Source organism: Lagenorhynchus albirostris, chromosome 5 (genome assembly GCF_949774975.1).
Source record: "Lagenorhynchus albirostris chromosome 5, mLagAlb1.1, whole genome shotgun sequence".
Lineage (NCBI taxonomy): Eukaryota > Metazoa > Chordata > Mammalia > Artiodactyla > Delphinidae > Lagenorhynchus > Lagenorhynchus albirostris.
This window is the reverse complement of record NC_083099.1, coordinates 36,185,961-36,206,660: the sequence shown is the minus strand read 5'-3', so window position 1 is coordinate 36,206,660 and position 20,700 is coordinate 36,185,961. Positions and strand designations below refer to the sequence as shown.

At 39.8% G+C, this 20,700-nt stretch overlaps 1 protein-coding gene across 1 annotated transcript in view; it reads left to right on the top strand.

The window, feature by feature from the left end:
* The first annotated feature begins 8,217 nt into the window (after positions 1 to 8,217).
* Positions 8,218 to 20,700, top strand: part of COL6A6 (collagen type VI alpha 6 chain) — a 109,839-nt gene continuing 97,356 nt past the window's right edge. The window contains exons 1-6 of the mRNA XM_060149191.1: positions 8,218 to 8,278; positions 10,590 to 11,177; positions 12,432 to 13,052; positions 14,128 to 14,688; positions 15,854 to 16,411; positions 19,402 to 19,977. Of these exons, the coding sequence (XP_060005174.1) occupies positions 8,218 to 8,278; positions 10,590 to 11,177; positions 12,432 to 13,052; positions 14,128 to 14,688; positions 15,854 to 16,411; positions 19,402 to 19,977 (2,965 nt within the window). The remainder of the gene's footprint in view (positions 8,279 to 10,589; positions 11,178 to 12,431; positions 13,053 to 14,127; positions 14,689 to 15,853; positions 16,412 to 19,401; positions 19,978 to 20,700) is intronic.

The window sequence follows — 20,700 nt, the reverse complement described above, 5'->3', positions numbered from 1 at the left end:
CCTTTGTTTTTTAATTTACTGATTTCTGCTCAAAGTTTTAGTACTTCAGTATCCCTAAAGTACTTTTAGATTTATTCTGTATTTTTTTCTAATTTCTAAGTTGGGCACTTCGTTCCTAGTGGATTTGCCTTGTTGGAATTTTAGTTCTCTTAAGTTTATGTCATGGGGTCTGGGAGGATTCCAGCAGTTTCAGACATGGAAAGGATCAATAGTCAAGACAGGCCCCTGCTGTGGCTGGTGTGGGCCCCTCCCACAAAGGACCGGCAGGGACTCTATCTGGGGGTTGTTTCAAAATGTGAGTTCAGTATTTCAGTGTGCTCTTGGCTTAATTATTCTTTTTTTTTTTCTTCTAGTACTATTTGTTAGATCACAGAACTGTTAACTGTGTGGAGCTGCTAGAATTTAGAGAGAATGTAGTCTTTGTGCTTCAGATGAGAATCATACAGAAGTGAAGTGGTGTTACCTAAAGTCACACAACAGTTTAGGAACCACGTGAAGGCCAGGTCATGAGACTGTATAGCCTGTGCTCTTCCTGCTGAGCCAAGCACCCCTCAACACAGAAGAGTGTGCATTTTACAGTGTCAAGGTCACCTGCATGACCTTGTTCAAATATGATCCCCATACGGCCTCTTTTTGTGGTTCCAGAAAATGCATTTGGGGGAAAGTGTGACATGAACAGTAAAATTATGAAACTGGCTTGGCTGGCGAGTGCTTGCTCATTTGTTTTGTTTTGCTCACCATCATTGATCCAATCTTTATTTGTTACCATTGTGTGCCAAGGATTTATCCTGCAGCATTTCAATATGAAATGAAGTCTCACTTTGAACATTTTTCTTTTTACGTTTTGACTTCCGAGAAGGGAGGAAGGGAAACAGTAAAGAGATGAGGGGTTTACTAAGCAAACAACCATTTATCTTGAACTTTGTGGCACAGATCCCGTGTTGCTTCTTACAATACAAAAGCTGACAATATTCATGTTTCTGAAGCAAGGTAAAATCGGTGCTTAGAAATGATGTTTCCTGCATGCTCATTTTAAAGGAAAGAAATAGTGTTTATCTTAATTCTGCTGAGGTCTTTTTTGTATCCCTTCTGGGCTTTTAATATTTTTTCAAAGACATGTCCTAGATTATGAATTGGCTCATAGGGGCAGAGGTCTCCCCGAAGCCCCTGGTTGTTAATAGCCTTAAGAGAGGTGTTGCACAAGTTCTAAACATTCTGGGTTTGAAGCCAAGTATTGGGTGGCTGTATTGCTTTTGCAGCTCTAGCTTAAATTAGAAACATTCTTCCTTCTTGACGGAAAGTTTACAGAGATCCAGATATTTTTCGCTTTCTTTTTTTAATTGAATTATTATTAACATACAATATTATGTTAGCTTCAGGTGTACAACATAGTGATTTGATATTTTTATACATTATGAAATGATCATCACTGTACCAAAGTTGTTACACTATTATTGACTATATACCCTATGTGTGTGTACATTACACCCCTGGAAGTTTGTACCACTTAATCTACTTCACCTGTGTCATCCATTCCCCATCCCCCAGGTCCCCTCTGGCGATAACCAGTTTGCTCTCTGTACCTATGAGTCTGTTTCAATTTTGTTCTGTTTGTTCATTTGTTTTGTTCTTTAGATTCCACATATAAGTGAAATCAGACAGTATTTGTTTTTCTCTGTCTTATTGCATCCATAGAAGAATGGATAAAAAAGATGTATATACACAATGAAATATTACTAAGCCATAAAAGTATAATGAAATCTTGACATTTGCAACAACATGGATGGACCTTGAGGGTATTATGCTAAGAGATGCAAATATTTTTAAAGGCTTTTTATAGCGTATAACTTCTGGGAAAAGTGTATTAGCCTCAGATTGCTTGAATCAGAATGAATGGAGTACTAAAAATTCTGATTAAAGAGATCTGTACCATTGAGAGTGAGAGTGTTTCTATAAAAAGAAGCAATCAATCTGACTGTTGCTATATTAAGTTGGGGTGTGCCATGAATTTAAGTTTTATGTTGTTACTTTATATATCTCCTTCATTCTCCCCTAATGTCTCTGAGTATTTACAATTTTTATTTCAAATATTTAGATATTTTAAAAATTTTGGTATGTAAATCCGTAGGCAATCCATCCATGTTTTGATGTGGTAAAAATGAACCAAAGCCTCCCCAGCATTAACTAAGAGATTTAGTGCCCCCTCTCTCCATACTAGTCCTTTGTGTGATTTGGCACACACACAAAACAAGGCACATAAGCACTTCAAGGGCCCCTTCCACTGGGCTTCCACATTGTATAGCCATACAGCACACCAGATTTTGCATTCCATTTAAAGGCTTCAAGAAAATTGTTTTACAAAGTTAGCAGAAGGAAAGAAATTATAAAGATCAGATCAGAAATAAGTAAATGAAAAAGAAATGAAGGAAATAATAGCTAGGACCAATAAAACTAAAATCTTGTTCTTTGAGAAGATAAACAAAATTGATAAACCATTAGCCAGACTCATCCAGAATAAAAGGGAGAACACTCAAATCAATAGAATTAGAAATGAAAAAGAAGTAACAGCTGAAACTGCATATAACTATATGCCAATAAAATGGCCAACCTGGAAAAAATGGACAAATTCTTAAAAAAGCACAGCCTTCTAAGACTGAACCAGGAAGAAACAGAAAATATAAACAGACCAATCGCAAGCACTGAAATTGAAACTGTGATTAAAAATCTTCCAACAAACAAAAGCCCAGGACCAGATGGCTTCACAGGTGAAGACTATCAAACATTTAGAGAAAAGCTAACACCTATCCTTCTCAAACTCTTGCAAAATATAGCAGAGGGAGGAACACTCCCAAACTCATTCTATGAGGCCACCATCACCCTAATACCAAAACCAGACAAAGATGCCACAAAAAAAGAAAACTACAGGCCGATATCACTGCTGAACATAGATGCAAAAATCCTCAACAAAATACTAGCAAACAGAATCCAACAGCACATTAAAAGATTCATACAAAATGATCAGGTGGGATTTATCCCAGGAATGCAAGGATTCTTCAATATATGCAAATAAATCAATGTGATATACCATATTAACAAACTGAAGGAGAAAAACCATATGGTCATCTCAATAGATGCAGAAAAAGCTTTTAACAAAATTCAATGCCCATTTATGATAAAAACCCTCCAGAAAGTAGGCATAGCAGGAACTTACCTCAACATAATAAAGACCATATATGACAAATCCACAGCCAACATCGTTCTCAGTGGTGAGAAACTGAAACCATTTCCATTAAGATCAGGAACAAGACAAGGTTGCCCACTCTTACCACTGTTACTCAACATATTTTTGGACGTTTTAGCCACAGAAATCAGAGAATAAATAAAAGAAATCCAAATTTGAATAGAAGAAGTAAACCTGTCACTGTTTGCAGATGACATGATACTATACATAGAGAATCCTAAAGATGCTACCAGAAAACTACTAGAGCTAATCAATGAATTTGGTAAAGTAGCAGGATACAAAATTAATGCACAGAAATCTCTTGCATGCCTATACACTAATGATGAAAAACCTGAAAGAGAAACTAAGGAAACACTTCCATTTACCATTACAACAAAAATAATAAAATGCTTAGGAATAAAACTACCTAAGGAGTCAAAAGACCTTTATGCAGAAAACTATAAGACACTGATGAAAGAAATTAAAGATGATAGAAACAGATGGAGAGATATACCATGTTTTTGGATTATCAACATTGTGAAAATGAATATACTACCCAAAGCAATCTACAGATTCAATGCAATCCCTATCAAACTACCACTAGCATTTTTCACAGAACTAGAGTAAAAAATTTCACAATTTGTATGGAAACACAAAAGACCCCAAATAGCCAAAGCAATCTTGAGAGCAAAAAATGGAGCTGGAGGAATCAGGCTCCCTGACTTCAGACTATACTACAAAGCTACAGTAATCAAGACAGTATGTTACTGGCACAAAAACAGAAAAGTAGATCAATGGAACAGGATAGAAAGCCCAGAGATAAACTCACACACATATGGTCACCTTATCTTTGATAAAGGAGGCAGGAATGTACAGTGGAGAAAAGACAACCTCTTCAATAAGTGGTGCTGGGAAAACTGGACAGCTACATGTAAAAGAATGAAATTAGAACACTCTCTAACACCATACAGAAAAATAAACTCAAAATGGATTAAAGACCTAAATGTAAGGCCAGACACTATCAAACTCTTAGAGGAAAACATAGGCAGAACACTCCATCACATAAATCACAGAAAGATCCTTTTTGACCCACGTCCTAGAGAAATGGAAATATAAACAAATGGGACATAATAAAACTTAAAACGTTTTGTACAGCAACGGAAACTATAAAGAAGATGAAAAGGCAATCCTCAGAATGGGAAAAAAATATTAACAAATGAAGCAACTAACAAAGGATTAATCTCCAAAATTTACAAGCAGCTCAATATCAAAAACACAAGCAACCAAATCCAAAAATGGGCAGAAGACCTAAATAGACATTTCTTCAAAGAAGATATACAGATTGCCAACAAACACATGAAAGGATGCTGAACATCACTAATCTTTAGAGAAATGCACATCACAACTACAATGAGGTATCACCTCACACTGGTCAAAATGGCCATTATCCAAAAATCTACAAACAATAAATGCTAGAGAGGGTGTGGAGAAAAGGAACCCTCTTGCACTGTTGGTGAAAATGTAAATTGATACAGGCACTATGGAGAACACTATGGAGGTGTCTCAAAAAACTAAAAATATAACTACCATATGACCCAGCAATCCCACTACTGGGCATATACCCTAAGAAAACCATAATTCAAAAAAAGTCATGTACTACATTTTTCATTTTAGCTCTATTTACAATAGCCAGGACATGGAAACAACCTAAGTGTCCATCAACAGATGAATGGATAAGGAAGATGTGGCACATATATACAATGGAATACTACTCAGCCATAATAAAAAACAAAATTGAGTTATTTGTAGTGAGGTGGATGGACCTAGAATCTGTCATACAGAGTGAAGTAAGTCAGAAAGAGAAAAACAAATACCGTATGCTAACACAAATATGTGGAATCTAAAAAAAAAAAAGGTTCTGAAGAACATAGGGGCAAGACAGGAATAAAGATGCAGACGTAGAGAATGGACTTGAGGACATGGGGAGGGGGAAGGGTAAGCTGGGACGAATTGAGAGAGTGGCATGGACATATATACACTACCAAATATAAAATAGCTAGTGGGAAGCAGCCGCATAGCACAGGGAGATCAGCTCAGTGCTTTGTGACCACCTAGAGGGGTGGGTTAGGGAAGGTGGGAGGGAGATGCAAGAGGGAGGAGATATGGGTATATATGTATATGTATAGCTGATTCACTTTGTTATAAGGCAGAAACTAACACACTATTTTAAAGCAATTATACTCCAATAAAGATGTTTAAAAAGAGAACTACATAGGATTTGATAAGTAATTAAATACAGAAAGTATTATTAAAAAGAAAAAGAAGATGTGGCACATATATACAATGGAATATTACTCAGCCATAAAAAGAAACGAAATTGAGTTTTTTGTAGTGAGGTGGGTGGACCTAGAGACTGTCATACAGAGTGAAGTAAGTCAGAAAGCGCAAAACAAATGCCGTACGCTAACACGTATATACGGAATCTAAAAAAAAAAAAGTTCTGAAGAACCTAGAGGTAGGACAGGAATTAAGACGCAGACATAGAGGATGGACTTGAGGCACGGGGAGGGGGAAGAGGGAGCGGGGACGAAGTGAGAGAGCAGCATGGACATATATACACTACCGTATTTAAAATAGATAGCTAGTGGGAAGCAGCCGCATAGCACAGGGAGATCAGCTCAGTGCGTTTTGACCAACTAGAGGGGTGGGATAGGAAGGGTGGGAGGGAGACGCAAGAGGGAGGGGATATGAGGATGTATGTATATGTATAGCTGATTCACTTTGTTATAGAGCAGAAACTAATGCCCCATTGTATAGCAATTATACTCCAGTAAAGATGTTAAAAAAAGAAAATTGTTTTACAAAATGCTATCCCAAGGAACTCAACTCTTAATGTATCAGTAGTATTGACCACCTGCATGGCGAAATTTCCGGATGCTGCATACTGTTTGAGACTATTGTGGCCTTAGGTAACCCTCACTTTTCTCTCCAGGTTTTAACTTCCATTCAGTACTATTTTCTTCCAGTCTTTGGCATTTATCCTATGGAGTAACCTAAAGTCTCTTATCTCTCATAACTCCTAAAGATAGCACTCATTGAGAAAGTTCATAATATAGACAGAAAAGTGAAGAGGGTAAAGCACTGGTTTGAAAAGCAAAAATAAAAAGGCATGAAAACAAGTACCAGTAACCCCTAATACTTTGAAAAAGAGACATAGAACCAAAAAACTTGGAGACACTTTTTGTGTTCATAATGTTGAGTTTGGTATTATGTATAGAATGGATAAACAACAAGGTCCTACTGTATAGCACAGGGAAATATATTCAATATCCTGTAATAAACCGTAATGGAAAAGAATAAGAAAAAGAATATATATGTATAACTGAATCACTTTGCTTTATAGCAGAAATTAACACAACATTGTAAATCAGCTCTACTTCAATAAAATAAAATTTAAAAATAATACTGAGTTTGGGATGCAGAGGAACTAAGTTTGAGAGTCCAGATTTTAAAATTGGATAGATGTGGGCTGTAGTCTGAACTGTGGCCCATTTTATCTGTGTGGCCTTGAATCACATTCCCCTTTATGAATCTGTTTCCTTATCTGCAAAATAGGAACAATAATATGACCTGCTTCTAGGTTTCCTATCGATATGCAACAGGAGAACAAGTATAAAGCTGCTAGCACAGGACACGGAACATGGTCAAGACTGACCAAATGGTAGACTTTGTTATTATTGTTATACACATTAGTAGAAAATTTGTACACATTGTCCAAGTTTTCACTTTGGACAATCCACTTTGGGACCAAAGTTCCTCTAAAATGAAAGGTTGGACTAAAAACAACCTCTTAAAGTCCCCTTCCAGCTTACTGATTTCCTCTGAAATAGCATGGATAAATTGACTCACAGCCTGAAAAGTTTAAATCATCTAGTCTTCCTATGAAGGAACAGAACAGGGTCCCAAATTCCAGAATGTCAGAGGGACGATGGAGTAGATGAGGAAGTGGGGATGGAATTTTTCATGGCAAAGGTCCCTTTTCTGAAAGGGTGAAATATTAAACAATAGGAGCCTGCCTGACAAGGAATGAGACAGTCATTTGTATCAAATACACATTTGGGTATGAATTAAGCAAGAAACAGAAATACTAGTTTATTAACACGGATCAATTCATTTTTTATTCAGTGGATGAATGAGTGAATGAATGAGCCCAATCTGTTTAATTGAAATATTTATTGTCAATATCTTCAATATCCTATTTTATCCCATGAAACGAATAATTTAAGGTGGCTGAAAATGCTTTAGGCCAAACCAGAATTGGAAAACTTTGCTTCATGTGGTTCTAGGTTGTTGGAAAAAAATGATACCAATTGCATCATTCTGAGGACCAAGACATCGTATGCAATATGGAGGGTCACTACTTATTTCTTTATGTCTTCTCTCAAATTTAAGAATAAAGGGACATAGTTACCTTTCTAATCATGTAGGAAAAGGAGAAAAGAGAATTTTGACCACATCTAGAAATACTTCTCAAGTATGAAACACACCTACATGTTCATGTTGGAAAAATTGCAAATCAGCTTTTAGACTGTGTCCCAACTGTGAACTCTGAATTGTCTTGGCAATGAGTGGACAGAGGGTGACATGAGGCTATAGGAAAATTGATTAGTAGGGACACATAATATTGGTGGAACTAGAATGCATCTGGCTGCTTCCATTGACAATCAAAAACTCATGTTTCTACAGGGTCTGGGGACCAGGAGAAGCTTTTGTGATTCTGTAAATGTTGACGGTTCATTTTTCTCCAAGGCACTTCACAGAGCCAAAGGTCAGGGAACCTCAGAAATTCCTTGTCTTCACCCAATTTATTATATAATTTTGTGTGCTCATATGTGTTTGAGTCTTGATTTCCAAATAATATCCACAACAATTTTAGATGTTTATATTTTTGCCTTTTCAGATTTCAAGTTGGTGATTTTTCAGGTTATAATACGAAAATGCTGCTCACTTTGCTCCTTATGATAATTTGTTCCCATGTTTCTGTCAACCAACATTCTGGTAAGGAAAAAAATGAAAATAATTCTTTTCCTTAATTTTCATTATGGAAAATAATATATGAGTTTGACTTGCTTAAAAGTTAAGTGTTTTGTTTTGCTTTGTTTTGATTTTGATGATAGTAAGGGTGGGAGTGGCAGCTCAGTTACTTTTGATGTCACCCTGTGTTCCTTTGAAGATCATTTGTTTCTGGATCTTATTCCTTGTTCACAATAGGAAGATATGAGAACTATTTTCTTGTCCTCAGTTTCAACTACTTCTAGGTCTTCTGGGAGGTTGCATGAAAATTCTCTTTTAACATTAGGTTCAGGCCTGGAAAATTTGAAATGTCTCTTCCTAATTCGTTTGTGCCAAAACATTTGTCTTGGTTAAGCATCCAGATTTTGCTCCAATTTAAACTGAGTGTCTGATTATTGTAAAGAAAGTGCTTTTACCCTGAAGAGAGAGCTCCAGAGCCATCCACTGTCAGCAATCTATGTCCAGTGGACTTGAAGTCAAAATACTGGCCAAGCCTTCACAGCCTCTACCACCTCCTAAATAATCAGTTCTTATACTGGTCGCTTCATGTCCAGGGCCACCTAGATTGACTTTTACAGTTTTCTCAAGGACTCTGACCTTGGAAGCAAGTTTTCTGGAGAGACAGATTAGACTTTGCCCTGCAAACATCTTCCTTTGATGTCTCACTAGGCCTATTATTAAGCTTTTTAAAGAAAGACAGTGCTTTTTCCCCAGTTGTTCTGTGGTTCACATACAGTGATGGGCCTGGTTAGAACCTAAATATGCCTCCTGTGCCAGTGGCTACATTTCTTTTCTCCATACAAAATATGGGGATTTGTCCATGAATAGAAAGGTCACTTTTGGTCACAAGTCAAGCCATCCTACGCAGTACTCACCTGACAGTCCTCAGAGGGGTTCCAGACTTCTCTTGGAGGAAGATGTTGATCCCCTCAATTAGTTTTTCCCCTGAGATTCTGCTGGCTATATGATCATCAAAGCAATCTCAAACTGGTTGAAATCATGTTGTTTAGAAGAAAAGAAAGAATGATTTTATCCACTATGCCTTGATCAGACTGCTCTAAAGAGAATGAAGTAACATGCTGGGGTGCCAAAGCTGATTTCCTCACAGTTGTAGACAAGAAAAGATTGAAGTTCTTTTAATTTGATTAGAATTTATCTTGTGACTCTTTCAGATAATCAGAAACTCAGAGTGAGGAGAGACCTTAGATATTTTCTAGTTGAATCTACTCATTTAAAATATGAGGAAACTGAGGCCCAAGTATATTGAATGGCTTGACAGAGCTGGAAGAATTAGCTGATAACAAAGTCAGGACTCACATTGCTTGTTCAATTACACTGTATTTTCTTAAACATACACCATCCAGACACACACAAATATTTCCCTCCCTTCCCTGGACCAGAAATGGAGCTTATAGAACAGTTGTAAGAGCTCTGAATTCAAACCAGCAGACAGACCATGAGCAAATGATATTTTGTGCTTGAACCAAATAACTCTCTATCACATAAAAATATAATTTTACATACCTAGCATTGAATCTGGCATCAAATGAAGCCTTAAAAGCTCAGCAAAGTATTGTATTCCTCTATAAAAATTATATTCTTAATAGAAATTAAAAGTATAATCCTATTCCTAGCTTAAGGTAGGAATGCTAATGTTTCTATCACATTTTACATTTGTGAGAATAAATTTACCAATTATAATGCCCACTCATCAAAACATATTGTAAATAACTTTAAGATAGATTAATGCAATCTCATATTTATGGTTTTTAGGATTCTTTTTAAACTTCACCAATTTGACACTTTGAATACAAAACTAATATGTTTATAAGTTAATCAGATCACTTGTTGCTTTGCTTAAGTGGAAATCGCAATGAAAGGCTATTTTTTAGATTTCTCCATTCAAATTTGATTTGATTAGATTCTCAATGAAAATGTTTATCGTGTTGATATAAATTGAAGTCAAATTCTGAAAGAAAAAAAAGACATGGGGAAATTATCCACTAAACATATAAAAACCCATGATTTTTAACTTGTTTATATTTACCTATTTCTACTTAATTCCTTGCAAAAGTGATGCTTAATTTCATGATCAGTTCAAATGAGAGGGTGTATAAAGAATCAGCCCAAGAAACAATATTTTTCTTGAGAGAATGTGTATTATTTTCAGTGCATTGGAAAGATATTACAAATACAAACAAAAGAGGGAAGTAATGTTTTTCCCATATGGTTGGCATTAAACTTGGTAGTAAATTTTTGAAGTTTGTTTTGTTTGTGTTTGTCTATGGGTTTGTAGGCCCTGAGTATGCCGATGTGGTGTTTCTGGTGGACAGCTCTGACCACATGGGAATTAAATCCTTCCCGTTTGTAAAGACATTCATCAACAAAATGATCACCAGCCTCCCCATAGAGGCCCACAAGTACCGTGTGGGCCTGGCCCAGTACAGCGATGGGCTCCACAGAGAATTCCAGCTCAGCACCTTCAAGAGCAGAGGGCCCATGTTGAACCACCTCAAGAAGAACTTCAGGTTCCTGGGTGGCTCCCTGAGGATTGGTAACGCTCTCCAGGAGGTACACACAACCTACTTCTCAAACGGGAGGGACAGGAGACAGTTTCCGCCGATCCTGGTGGTCCTGGCTTCAGCTGAGTCTGAGGATGCCGTGGAAGAGGCCTCCAAGGTGCTGCGCAACGACGGGGTGAGGATCATCTCCGTGGGTATGCAGGGGGTGTCCGAGGAGACCCTGAAGGCCATGGCCACAGGCCAGTTCCACTACAGCCTCCGGACGGTCCGAGACCTCAGCACGTTCTCCCAAAACATGACGCAGATTCTCAAGGATGCGGCTCAGTACAAGGAAGGAGCAGTCAATGACATTCTTGTGAAAGGTGGGTTCAGGGCGCGTGTGTAGGGATGATGATAAAATGCTTTTGGAAGATCAACAAGAGGAGAGGATGGAGACTCTATGAACATCCCCTTCCCCAAAAGCTGGGCTGCATTTTCAGATGTTAAATTCTGCATAAATCATTCTGGAATGATTGTGGCCTTTTTAAATCCAGTGAACTTGGTGAGCCTTGGTTTTCCATGCTTCACTTATTGCTCATCATTCACAGGCTGCCTCCACCCTGCTCCCAGCTGCCTGAGCTTTCTTCCTGGGCTTCAGTTGCTATGTAGTTTTATTCCTGGTTCATTTAAAAGGTTGATTTGCTCCTAAAAAAATCCTTGACTCCAGAAGCCGTATAATGTCATCACAGGATGTTAGAGCTTGAAACAACTTCAGGAAGTCCAAAACCTCTGTTCCACAGAGAGGTACTTGCGGGCCCTCTTAGAGATGATGTGACCTGGCCCTGCAGTCTGGAGTCAGAGCCACGCCTGTGTGGTTTCAGTCCCGTGCTGCCCCTTCCTGCAGCTCTGTTCTAAATTAGCTTCCCCGTGTTCTGCTCCAACTCCAACCTGCTGTCCTGGTCTGTCCCCTTGTGCTCTCCTATTAGCAAGAATGGCCAAGAGTTTATGAACATCATCCAAGAGAGGGGCAGGAGAGAGCCAGTAAAAAAACAATTTGCTCAAAGTGTACAAGTCCAAACAAGTGATGTAAGAAACTCACATTATGTCTGGTTAAATCAGTTTGAGTGAGATGACATATAAAACTGTCTATTGATACTGGAGAATGCTGCTTTTCTTGTAGCGATCTATGAAAATATGGGAATCCTATTACTAGCATCTTTCCCGAATAAAATATTGGAATGTCAATTGCTATTCCATTACCATCCTTTAAGAATGTTTGGACTATAAATACTGATTTTATTAGTGATTTTAATACAATAGCAGTAGCTTCTGTTCACTGAGTGACTTTTATGTGCCAGGTCCCATACTAAACACATGATCTCATTTAATCCCCATAACAACTCTATGAGATCATTATTATGGTTACTTATATTTTACAGATGTGGAAATTGGAGCTGGGAGGTTAGCTAAGCTCCCACCTTTGAACCCAGGACTCTCTGATCTCGGCTTCATAATCATTTTGTACACCTCCTTCCATCTTTAAGGGCATAACTAAGTTCTGGTTGAGTTCTCCGTGTCTTTTAATGCTGAGCAGAGATGCTGAATTGAAACTCTGCCTGTTCATTCCTTGCCCACAGTTTGCCAAGGCCCTTCTGTGGCAGATGTTGTGTTCCTGTTGGATATGTCCATCAATGGCAGCTGGGAGGACTTTGACTATCTTAAAGAATTCCTGGAAGAAAGTGTATCTGCTCTGGACATCAAGGAAAACTGCATGAGGGTTGGCCTTGTGGCCTATAGCAATGAGACGAAGGTGATTAACCCACTGAGCAGTGGCATAAACAAGTCAGAGGTTCTCCAGGATATACAGAGCCTCTCTCCCCAGGCCGGGAAGGCCTACACTGGAGCTGCCTTGAGAAAGATCAGGAAGGAGGTTTTCAGCGTGCAGCACGGCAGTCGGAAGAATCAGGGGGTGCCACAGATAGCTGTGCTGGTGACCCATAGCCCGTCTGAGGACAACGTGACCAAGGCTGCTCTGAACCTCCGGCGCCAGGGGGTGACCATCTTCACCATGGGCATAGAGGGGGCCAGCGACGCCCAGCTGGAGAAGATCGCATCTCACCCTGCCAAGCAGTACGTCTCCAAACTGAAAACCTTCTCCGACCTGGCCGCCCACAACCAGACGTTTCTAAAGAAACTGCGGAACCAGATCACACACACAGTCTCTGTCGTTTCCGAAAGGACTGAAACCCTCAAATCTGGTAAAGCCTTTTGCTGAGAGAAGGATTATTCCCATCGTTTTGCTTTTTTCTTGTCTTGCAGGTATTCTGTGTACAAAAGGGCTTGGCAGGCATGATGTAGGGAGGGAGAGTGAGTTCCTGACTTTTTAATTTAACTTGATAATAGGAAACGTAAATTGGGGGAGAATAAAAGCTCTTGAGGTGTTGGAATGGGAAGACGGGATTTCTTTTTTTATTTGCTCTTTTGCACAGCTTTACTTGGATTCTTTGTTACTTCTCAACACTCCAGAATACCTTCCTTTGTTATTTCCCGCTCTGCACTTTTTCCTTTCTCACCTTTGCCTCTCATGTTTCCTTGCCTTTCCTTTCTTTTTTTTTGTGTGTGAGTACTTTTCTCTCCCTCCTCTTCTTCCCTCAGCCTCAAATTCCAATTTAGAGAATAAAGAGGAAGCATGATTTGGATTGAGGACAGAGTAATGAATTTATTGGGAGGTACTATTCTAGTATCAGTGAGTTTAGAGAGAGACAGAGAGCAATGTATTTCATATATTTCATACATACACATGTATTTTTCATAAATTATGTGTGTGCATGCAATACATATGTATATCTGCATCCTTCAACAAATATTTACAGCATGTCGACTGCAGAAGTGTCACTGCCTGGCATAAATAAGGCCACTGACAATACCCCTGGTTGTGTTAACTGACCAGGAGTGGATGAAGGGTAAATACTTTGTTCAAGATTTCAAGAAAGACGGCACTTTGTCCACCATGTCCAGTTAAATGCTACCTTCTCTAGCTCGCAAATCACCACTTAACATTTTGCTAAACAGTTACTCCCTGCTAAGAGAAGTGACTTGTAAAAAGCATCTTCATGTTTTCTTTCTAATCTTTTACTACATCCAGATTGACTCTGATCCTTGATACAAATCATCTCAAACTGTCACAGATAATTCATTTGGGTCTTTAACATGGAGAAACTGTTTCCCATTTTTCTGTCTGACAAGGCTGGTGTTTGCCCTTCCTCCCACCTGCCCCTGTGTCTCTGTCCCACTTGCCCCAATGCCACACTCAGTTTTCGTGTTGCATTTTAGGTTGTGTGGACACTGAGGAAGCAGACATCTATCTGCTCATCGATGGCTCTGGGAGCACCCAGGCCACGGACTTCCAGGAAATGAAGACCTTCCTGTCGGAGGTTGTAGGGATGTTCAACATCGCTCCCCAGAAGGTGCGAGTTGGGGCTGTCCAGTATGCTGACCGCTGGGACTTGGAATTTGAGATCAATAAATACACCAACAAGCATGATGTGGGAAAGGCCATCGAGAACATCAGGCAGCTGGGCGGGAACACAAACACAGGTGCAGCCTTGAACTTCACCCTGGGGCTGCTGCAGAAAGCGAAGAGGCAGCGGGAAAACAGAGTGCCAAGCCACCTTGTTGTCCTGACCAACAGTGTGTCCCAGGACAGCATCTTGGGGCCCGCAAACAGACTGAGAGAGGAGCTCATCCACGTCTATGCCATTGGGGTCAAGGAGGCCAACGAGACACAGCTGCGAGAAATCGCAGGCGAGGAGAAGCGGGTGTACTATGTGCATGACTTTGATGCCTTGAAAGACATAAGAAACCAGGTTGTTCAAGAAATCTGTGCCAAAGAAGGTAGGACTCCTTGCCTTTGGACTTCAGCTCCCAAATTGCTTTCCTGCAGTATTTATTTTTTGTTTTTTTAATTGAAATATAGTTGATTTACAATGCTGTGTTAACTTCTGCTGTACGGTTATACATATATACACATTCTTTTTCATATTCTTTTCCATTATGGTTTATCACAGGATATTGAATATAGTTTCCTGTGCTGTACAATAGGACCTTTTTGTTTACCCATCCTATACATAACAATTTACATCTACTTTCTGCAGTGTTTGATGCTGCAGGTGTGCAGAAACAGCATAAATGACCAAGCTGAGATTCATTGACTCGTGGAGCTGTTTATTATCCAGAACAAAATGAAGGGCCCATTATAGTGTTGCTCTAATTATTATTATCTGAAGCATAAAAAGAATATTTCAGGTTTATTTCGGTTGCTTTTTAATAAAATGTGTATGAAATCTTCTAGAGCTAGATAAGTAATTTTCAACTAGGGGTGATTTTTCCCCCTCAGGGGATGGTTGGCAATGTCTAGAGACAATTTTGGTGGTGATAACTAGGGGAGTGCTAATTAATTAGCTTCTAATAAGTATTAATTAGCTTCTCCCCACAAATCCCTGTGAGGATAGATCTATGATTAGACACTGCCTGTGTAATATGATCAAATGATTTCTGATTTTAAGGAGTACTACAGGTTTATTTAAATTGCTTTTTGATAAAACATGTATGAAATCTTATAGAGTTAGACCAATAGTTTTCAACCAGGGGTGATTTTGCCCCCTTAGGGAACAGTTGGCAATATCTAGAGACATTTTTGCTGGTCATAATTGGGGCAGCACTACTGGCATCTAACAGGTAGAGGGCAGGGATACTGCTAAACATCCTACAGTATCCTACAGTGCATGGATTGCCCTCCACAATACAAATTTTCCAGCCCACAATGTCAGTAGTGCTGAGGCTGAGAAACCCTGAGTTACATATTAAAGCAAATTACTAAATAACAAAGAGAATAGGCTCCCTCTCATTGCCTTCAATGCATTATTTACCTGATAACAGCCCTTACCAAGTACATGCTTAACTTACATATAGAATTATTTGTGTTTTGGGTTTTTCTGTTCACTCTTAATCTTTTTACACAAAGCCAACTTGAATAACCCATCTCCTTTGTCTTGTGTAGCCTGCAAAGAGATGAAGGCCGACATCATGTTTCTGGTGGACAGTTCTGGCAGTATAGGACCTGAAAACTTCATCAAAATGAAAACATTTATGAAAAACCTGGTGAGCAAATCTCAGATTGGGGGAGATAGGGTGCAAATCGGTGTAGTCCAGTTCAGTGACATCAATAAGGAGGAGTTTCAGCTCAACAGATATATGTCCCAGGGGGAAATTTCAGATGCAATAGACCGAATGGCTCACATTGGAAAAACTACCTTGACCGGTAGCGCCCTGACCTTCGTGTCTCAGTACTTCAGCCCTGCCAAGGGGGCCCGACCCAATGTCAGGAAGTTCCTCATTCTCATCACGGACGGTGAGGCTCAGGACACAGTCAAGGACCCAGCAGTGGCACTTCGGCAAGAAGGCATAATTATCTACTCCGTGGGGGTGTTTGGCTCCAATGTCACCCAGCTTGAGGAGATCAGTGGGAGGCCGGAGATGGTTTTTTATGTTGAGAATTTTGACATTCTGCAACACATTGAAGACGACCTTGTTTTTGGAATATGCAGCCCCCATGAAGGTAGGTGTGGGCATATTCACTATAGGGGGGATTATCCAAATGCCACAAATACATGTTAGTCGTTGTTTCTTGAACTAAGCAGACTACTATTTGAACATTGTATCCTAGTGGCTTTTGACTTGCTTATAGAAATGAAAGTTTCCTCAACAGAACTGTTAAATTAGACAGTAAGGAACAATTCTGATCCACCTAGATACTTTCCCTTTCGTAGACAAAGCACTAGGGTGATGAATCCTCCATTTAAGGAAAATAGTATCGTACCGGATTTTAGGTCTGGTTCCCTAGAAGCAGAAGCTGAGTCGGGGGTTCTTGTGGAAGTGATTTATTTATTTATTTATCTATTGCTTTTCCTTTTTTAAAAATTTTATTGGAGTATAGTTGATTTACAATGTCGTGTTAGTTTCAGGTGTACAGCAAAGTGATTCAGTTATACATACATACATATATATGTTCTTTTTCAGTTTCTTTTCCCATATAGGTTACTATAAAATATTGAGTAGAGTTCCCTGTCCTATACCGTAGGTCCTTGTTGGTTATCTATTTTATATATAGTAGTGTATATATGTTAATCCCAACCTCCTAATTTATCCCTTCCCCCCCTCCTCCCCTTTGGTGACCATAAGTTTGTTTTCTGTCTCTGAGTTTGTTTTGTAAATAAGTTCATTTGTATCTTTTTCTTTTTAGATTCCACAGTATAAGTGATATCATATGATATTTGTCTTTCTCTATCTGGCTTACTTCACTTAGTATGATAATCTCTAGGCCCATGCATGTTGCTGCAAATGGTATTATTTCATTCTTTTTATGGCTGAGTAATATTCCATTATATATATGGACATTTAGGTTGTTCCTTGCCTCAGCTATTGTAAACAGTGCTGCTATGAACATTGGGGTGCATGTATGTTTTCGAATTATGGTTACCTCTGGATTTAGGCCCAGGAGTGGGATTGCAGCATCATACAGTAGCTCTATTTTTAGTTTTTTAAGGAATCTCTATACTGTTCTCCATAGTGGCTTCACCAATTTACATTCCCACCAACAATGTAGGAGGGTTCCCTTTTCTCCACACCTCTCCAGCATTCATTATTTGTAGACTTTTGATTTATTGAGGAGGTGTTTTCAGAAGAGAAGTAAGGAGGGCAGGACAGGGCATGGGTAAGAGTTAAGCAAGGAGGTGGTCTCAGCTAGAGTCTGGCTTCAGCCTCATCCCACGGGGAGCACTGGAGCATGAATTACGTCACAGAGTCGGCTTCACCTTGAGGCAGGGGCCTAGCCTTGTATAATCTGAGTTTGGGGGCTATGTGTGGTCCACTGAGACAGGCGATAGAGGGGTATAACCTCCTGGGCAAGGTGTCTCCCCTTTGACCTAACATCCACTATACATGTTTGTTCATTTTACAATTTTTAAAAATCAATACTTACATAAAATGAGATAATCTTTGTAAAAACATGTTGATATTTATTAAATCCTATAAAGGAGGAATATAATATAGGAACTTGAGCAATGGATGCTTCCAAGGAAATAAATAGTATAGTCACCCACATGTTCCTAGGAGACTGCAGAGTAAGGGAAGTGATAAAACTTAGGTTCAGCAGAAATAAGGGGCTGATTTATACTGCGACCCATGGGACTTGATGAAAGAGGCATTCTGAAAAACCTCTATGGAGGAGATGGATCTTAATGGAATTTTGAAGGAAAAGAGGGACATTGTTCTGTTGTTCAAATAACAGTTCTTGTCAACCCCCACTAGAAGTCTTGGTGACTGCGGTCTATGTTTTGTGGCAAGAGGAATACACCTGGATTACATGTCCTGGTAACTCCACCAGAACAAATCTGACCTTTTTGAAGGGTGCCAGCACTGAGCAGTCTACCCCCCAGCCCCCTGGGTAATCCAAGCAGGTCCCCTGGGCAGCCGAAGGCCAGAGGGACATAGTTTCTCCTTGTGAGGACCCAGACTTTCTGGAGAATTTGGTTACGGCTCTGTACACATGGCCTCTAGTTAGGGGGGGAAGTGCATTGGCTTTAGGATTTGCAACAGCCCTACCACGGAGCAATAAAGTGGCTGTCAAGGAAGGGAATGTGGTGAGCCTCGGAGGGGGCAGGGGGAATCTTCTCACAGTTCCATTTCTCCAGAATGGATGAGTTAACATTTGGAACACACCTTCCTAAGGCCTGTAGAGGGATGGTGCTACATAGAGACTAAATCATTCACCATCTTACAATTCCACTTCTCCAGAATGAGTGAGTTGGAGTTTGGAACTCTGTACCTTGAGTTAGAATGTGATACACACATAGACTAATTGGGTCTTTCCTGCTTTACTTTTCCATGACATTGACCCTACATTTAAAAGGTTAATGAGAAGTCATGCTAGGACCACTTGGTTGGGCCAGGTGTGAAATGGGTTTATTTTTATGACGAGGCCCAATCATGAAAACAGATAATGTCTTAAGAAAGTCAAAAAGGGAGAAAACGTAACCTTGAAAAGTTAAACATGAAAAAATATACAGTGTTGCCAAATTCATTTTCATCTGGTCATTTCCCCAGGGTTCATTTTAAGAATAAAATCTCATGGTCCCTGTGGCTTAAAAAAAATAAACAAATTAGTGTAAATGAAAGCACATGTTGAAAGTACCACTTAAACACAGGAAAATTTCCTCAGAATTTTGAATTTTTTCTTTTTTTGGTCCAAAAGCACTTGACATGTTTATCCCTGATGATCCTGTGACCCATCTTCCCACCCCCTTCCCAACCCCTGCAGTAGGCTTCACGTCACATCTGCCTTGTCCTAAAAGCCACCTAAATGAGCATTACTATGTACTGGCAGCACAAATGCATGTGTGTTGTGTCTGTTGTCCAGGGAGCGGACATTCCAATGTACAGCTTGATCCTATGGAGAGGAGACACTGGCATTTAAAAAACAGGTGGGGGAGGGGAGTCCTGCATGATGTGCAAGCTAATCTCATCCAGTTTTCCTTTCTCCTCCTTCAGAATGCAAGCGCATTGAAGTTTTAGATGTCGTGTTTGTAATTGACAGCTCTGGCAGCATTGACCATGATGAGTATAATATCATGAAGGACTTCATGATTGGCTTGGTGAAAAAAGCTGATGTGGGCAAGAATCACGTCCGGTTTGGGGCTCTGAAGTATGCAGATGACCCAGAGGTGCTGTTTTATCTGGATAACCTTGGCACAAAACGGGAGGTGATCTCGGTGCTCCAAAATGACCAGCCCATGGGGGGCAACACTTACACCGCCAAGGCCCTGGACTTCTCAGACCACATGTTCACTGAAGCCCGGGGCAGCCGCCTGCACAAGGGGGTCCCCCAGGTCCTCATCGTAATCACCGATGGGGAATCCCATGATGCCGATAAGCTCAATGCCACAGCCAAGGCCTTACGGGACAAGGACATCCTTGTCCTGGCCGTGGGGATCGCTGGTGCCAACCCCGTGGAGCTGCTGGCCATGGCAGGATCAAGTGACAAGTACTTCTTTGTGGAAACTTTTGGAGGCCTGAAGGGGATATTTTCAGATGTGTCCGCCAGTGTGTGTAACTCTTCAAAAGTAGGTAAGATTCATCCATTAAGTTTTTAATTATCAGCAGAGGTCCAAATAAGGGAGAAACCAAAGAGAAGGGGCACTGAGAGTTCTGCAGAAGTTCCCACATTGTGGAATCTCAAATTGGAAAGACCTCAAGGATGTTTCATTTGGCCTTCCACAACATTCCCACTCACTTCTGCCTAAACTCTTCCAATGATGGGAAATTCGCCATTTCAAACAGGCTTTATTTATTGGAACACAACTGTGTTTACATGCCACTTTCACCCTCTAGTTCTCCTTCCTGTTCTTTACACAAGAAATCAAATCCCTCTCTTCCTAAGAACCAGCGACCACTGCTTGAAGCCCTCTCTCCTCCATTCTGGAAGTCCCCTGTGCCTTCACCCGTTTCTGTTATGGCACAAGTTCATTTGCAATATGGAGCCCAATGTTAAGCCCTCAGTTTTAGCCTCAGATGTTTCCAGAGAAGATTGTGAGCAGGACGTCTTTTGCCCTGGATGCTGTGTTTCTATTCTGGCAGCTAGAAATTGCATAGCTGTATGTATGTATGTATGTATGTATTCATTCATTCATTCATTCAGCTGCCACTTTACACTTTTGTTTCAAAGGGAGATTGTGGTTTATTAAAATTCCTTAGTATTTCTATTAGGATGTGTTTTACCAAAAATACCAAGTATTTTTAATTAGATGAATTAATATTAATCAAGGATTTCAAAATCTTGGTGCAGTTCCT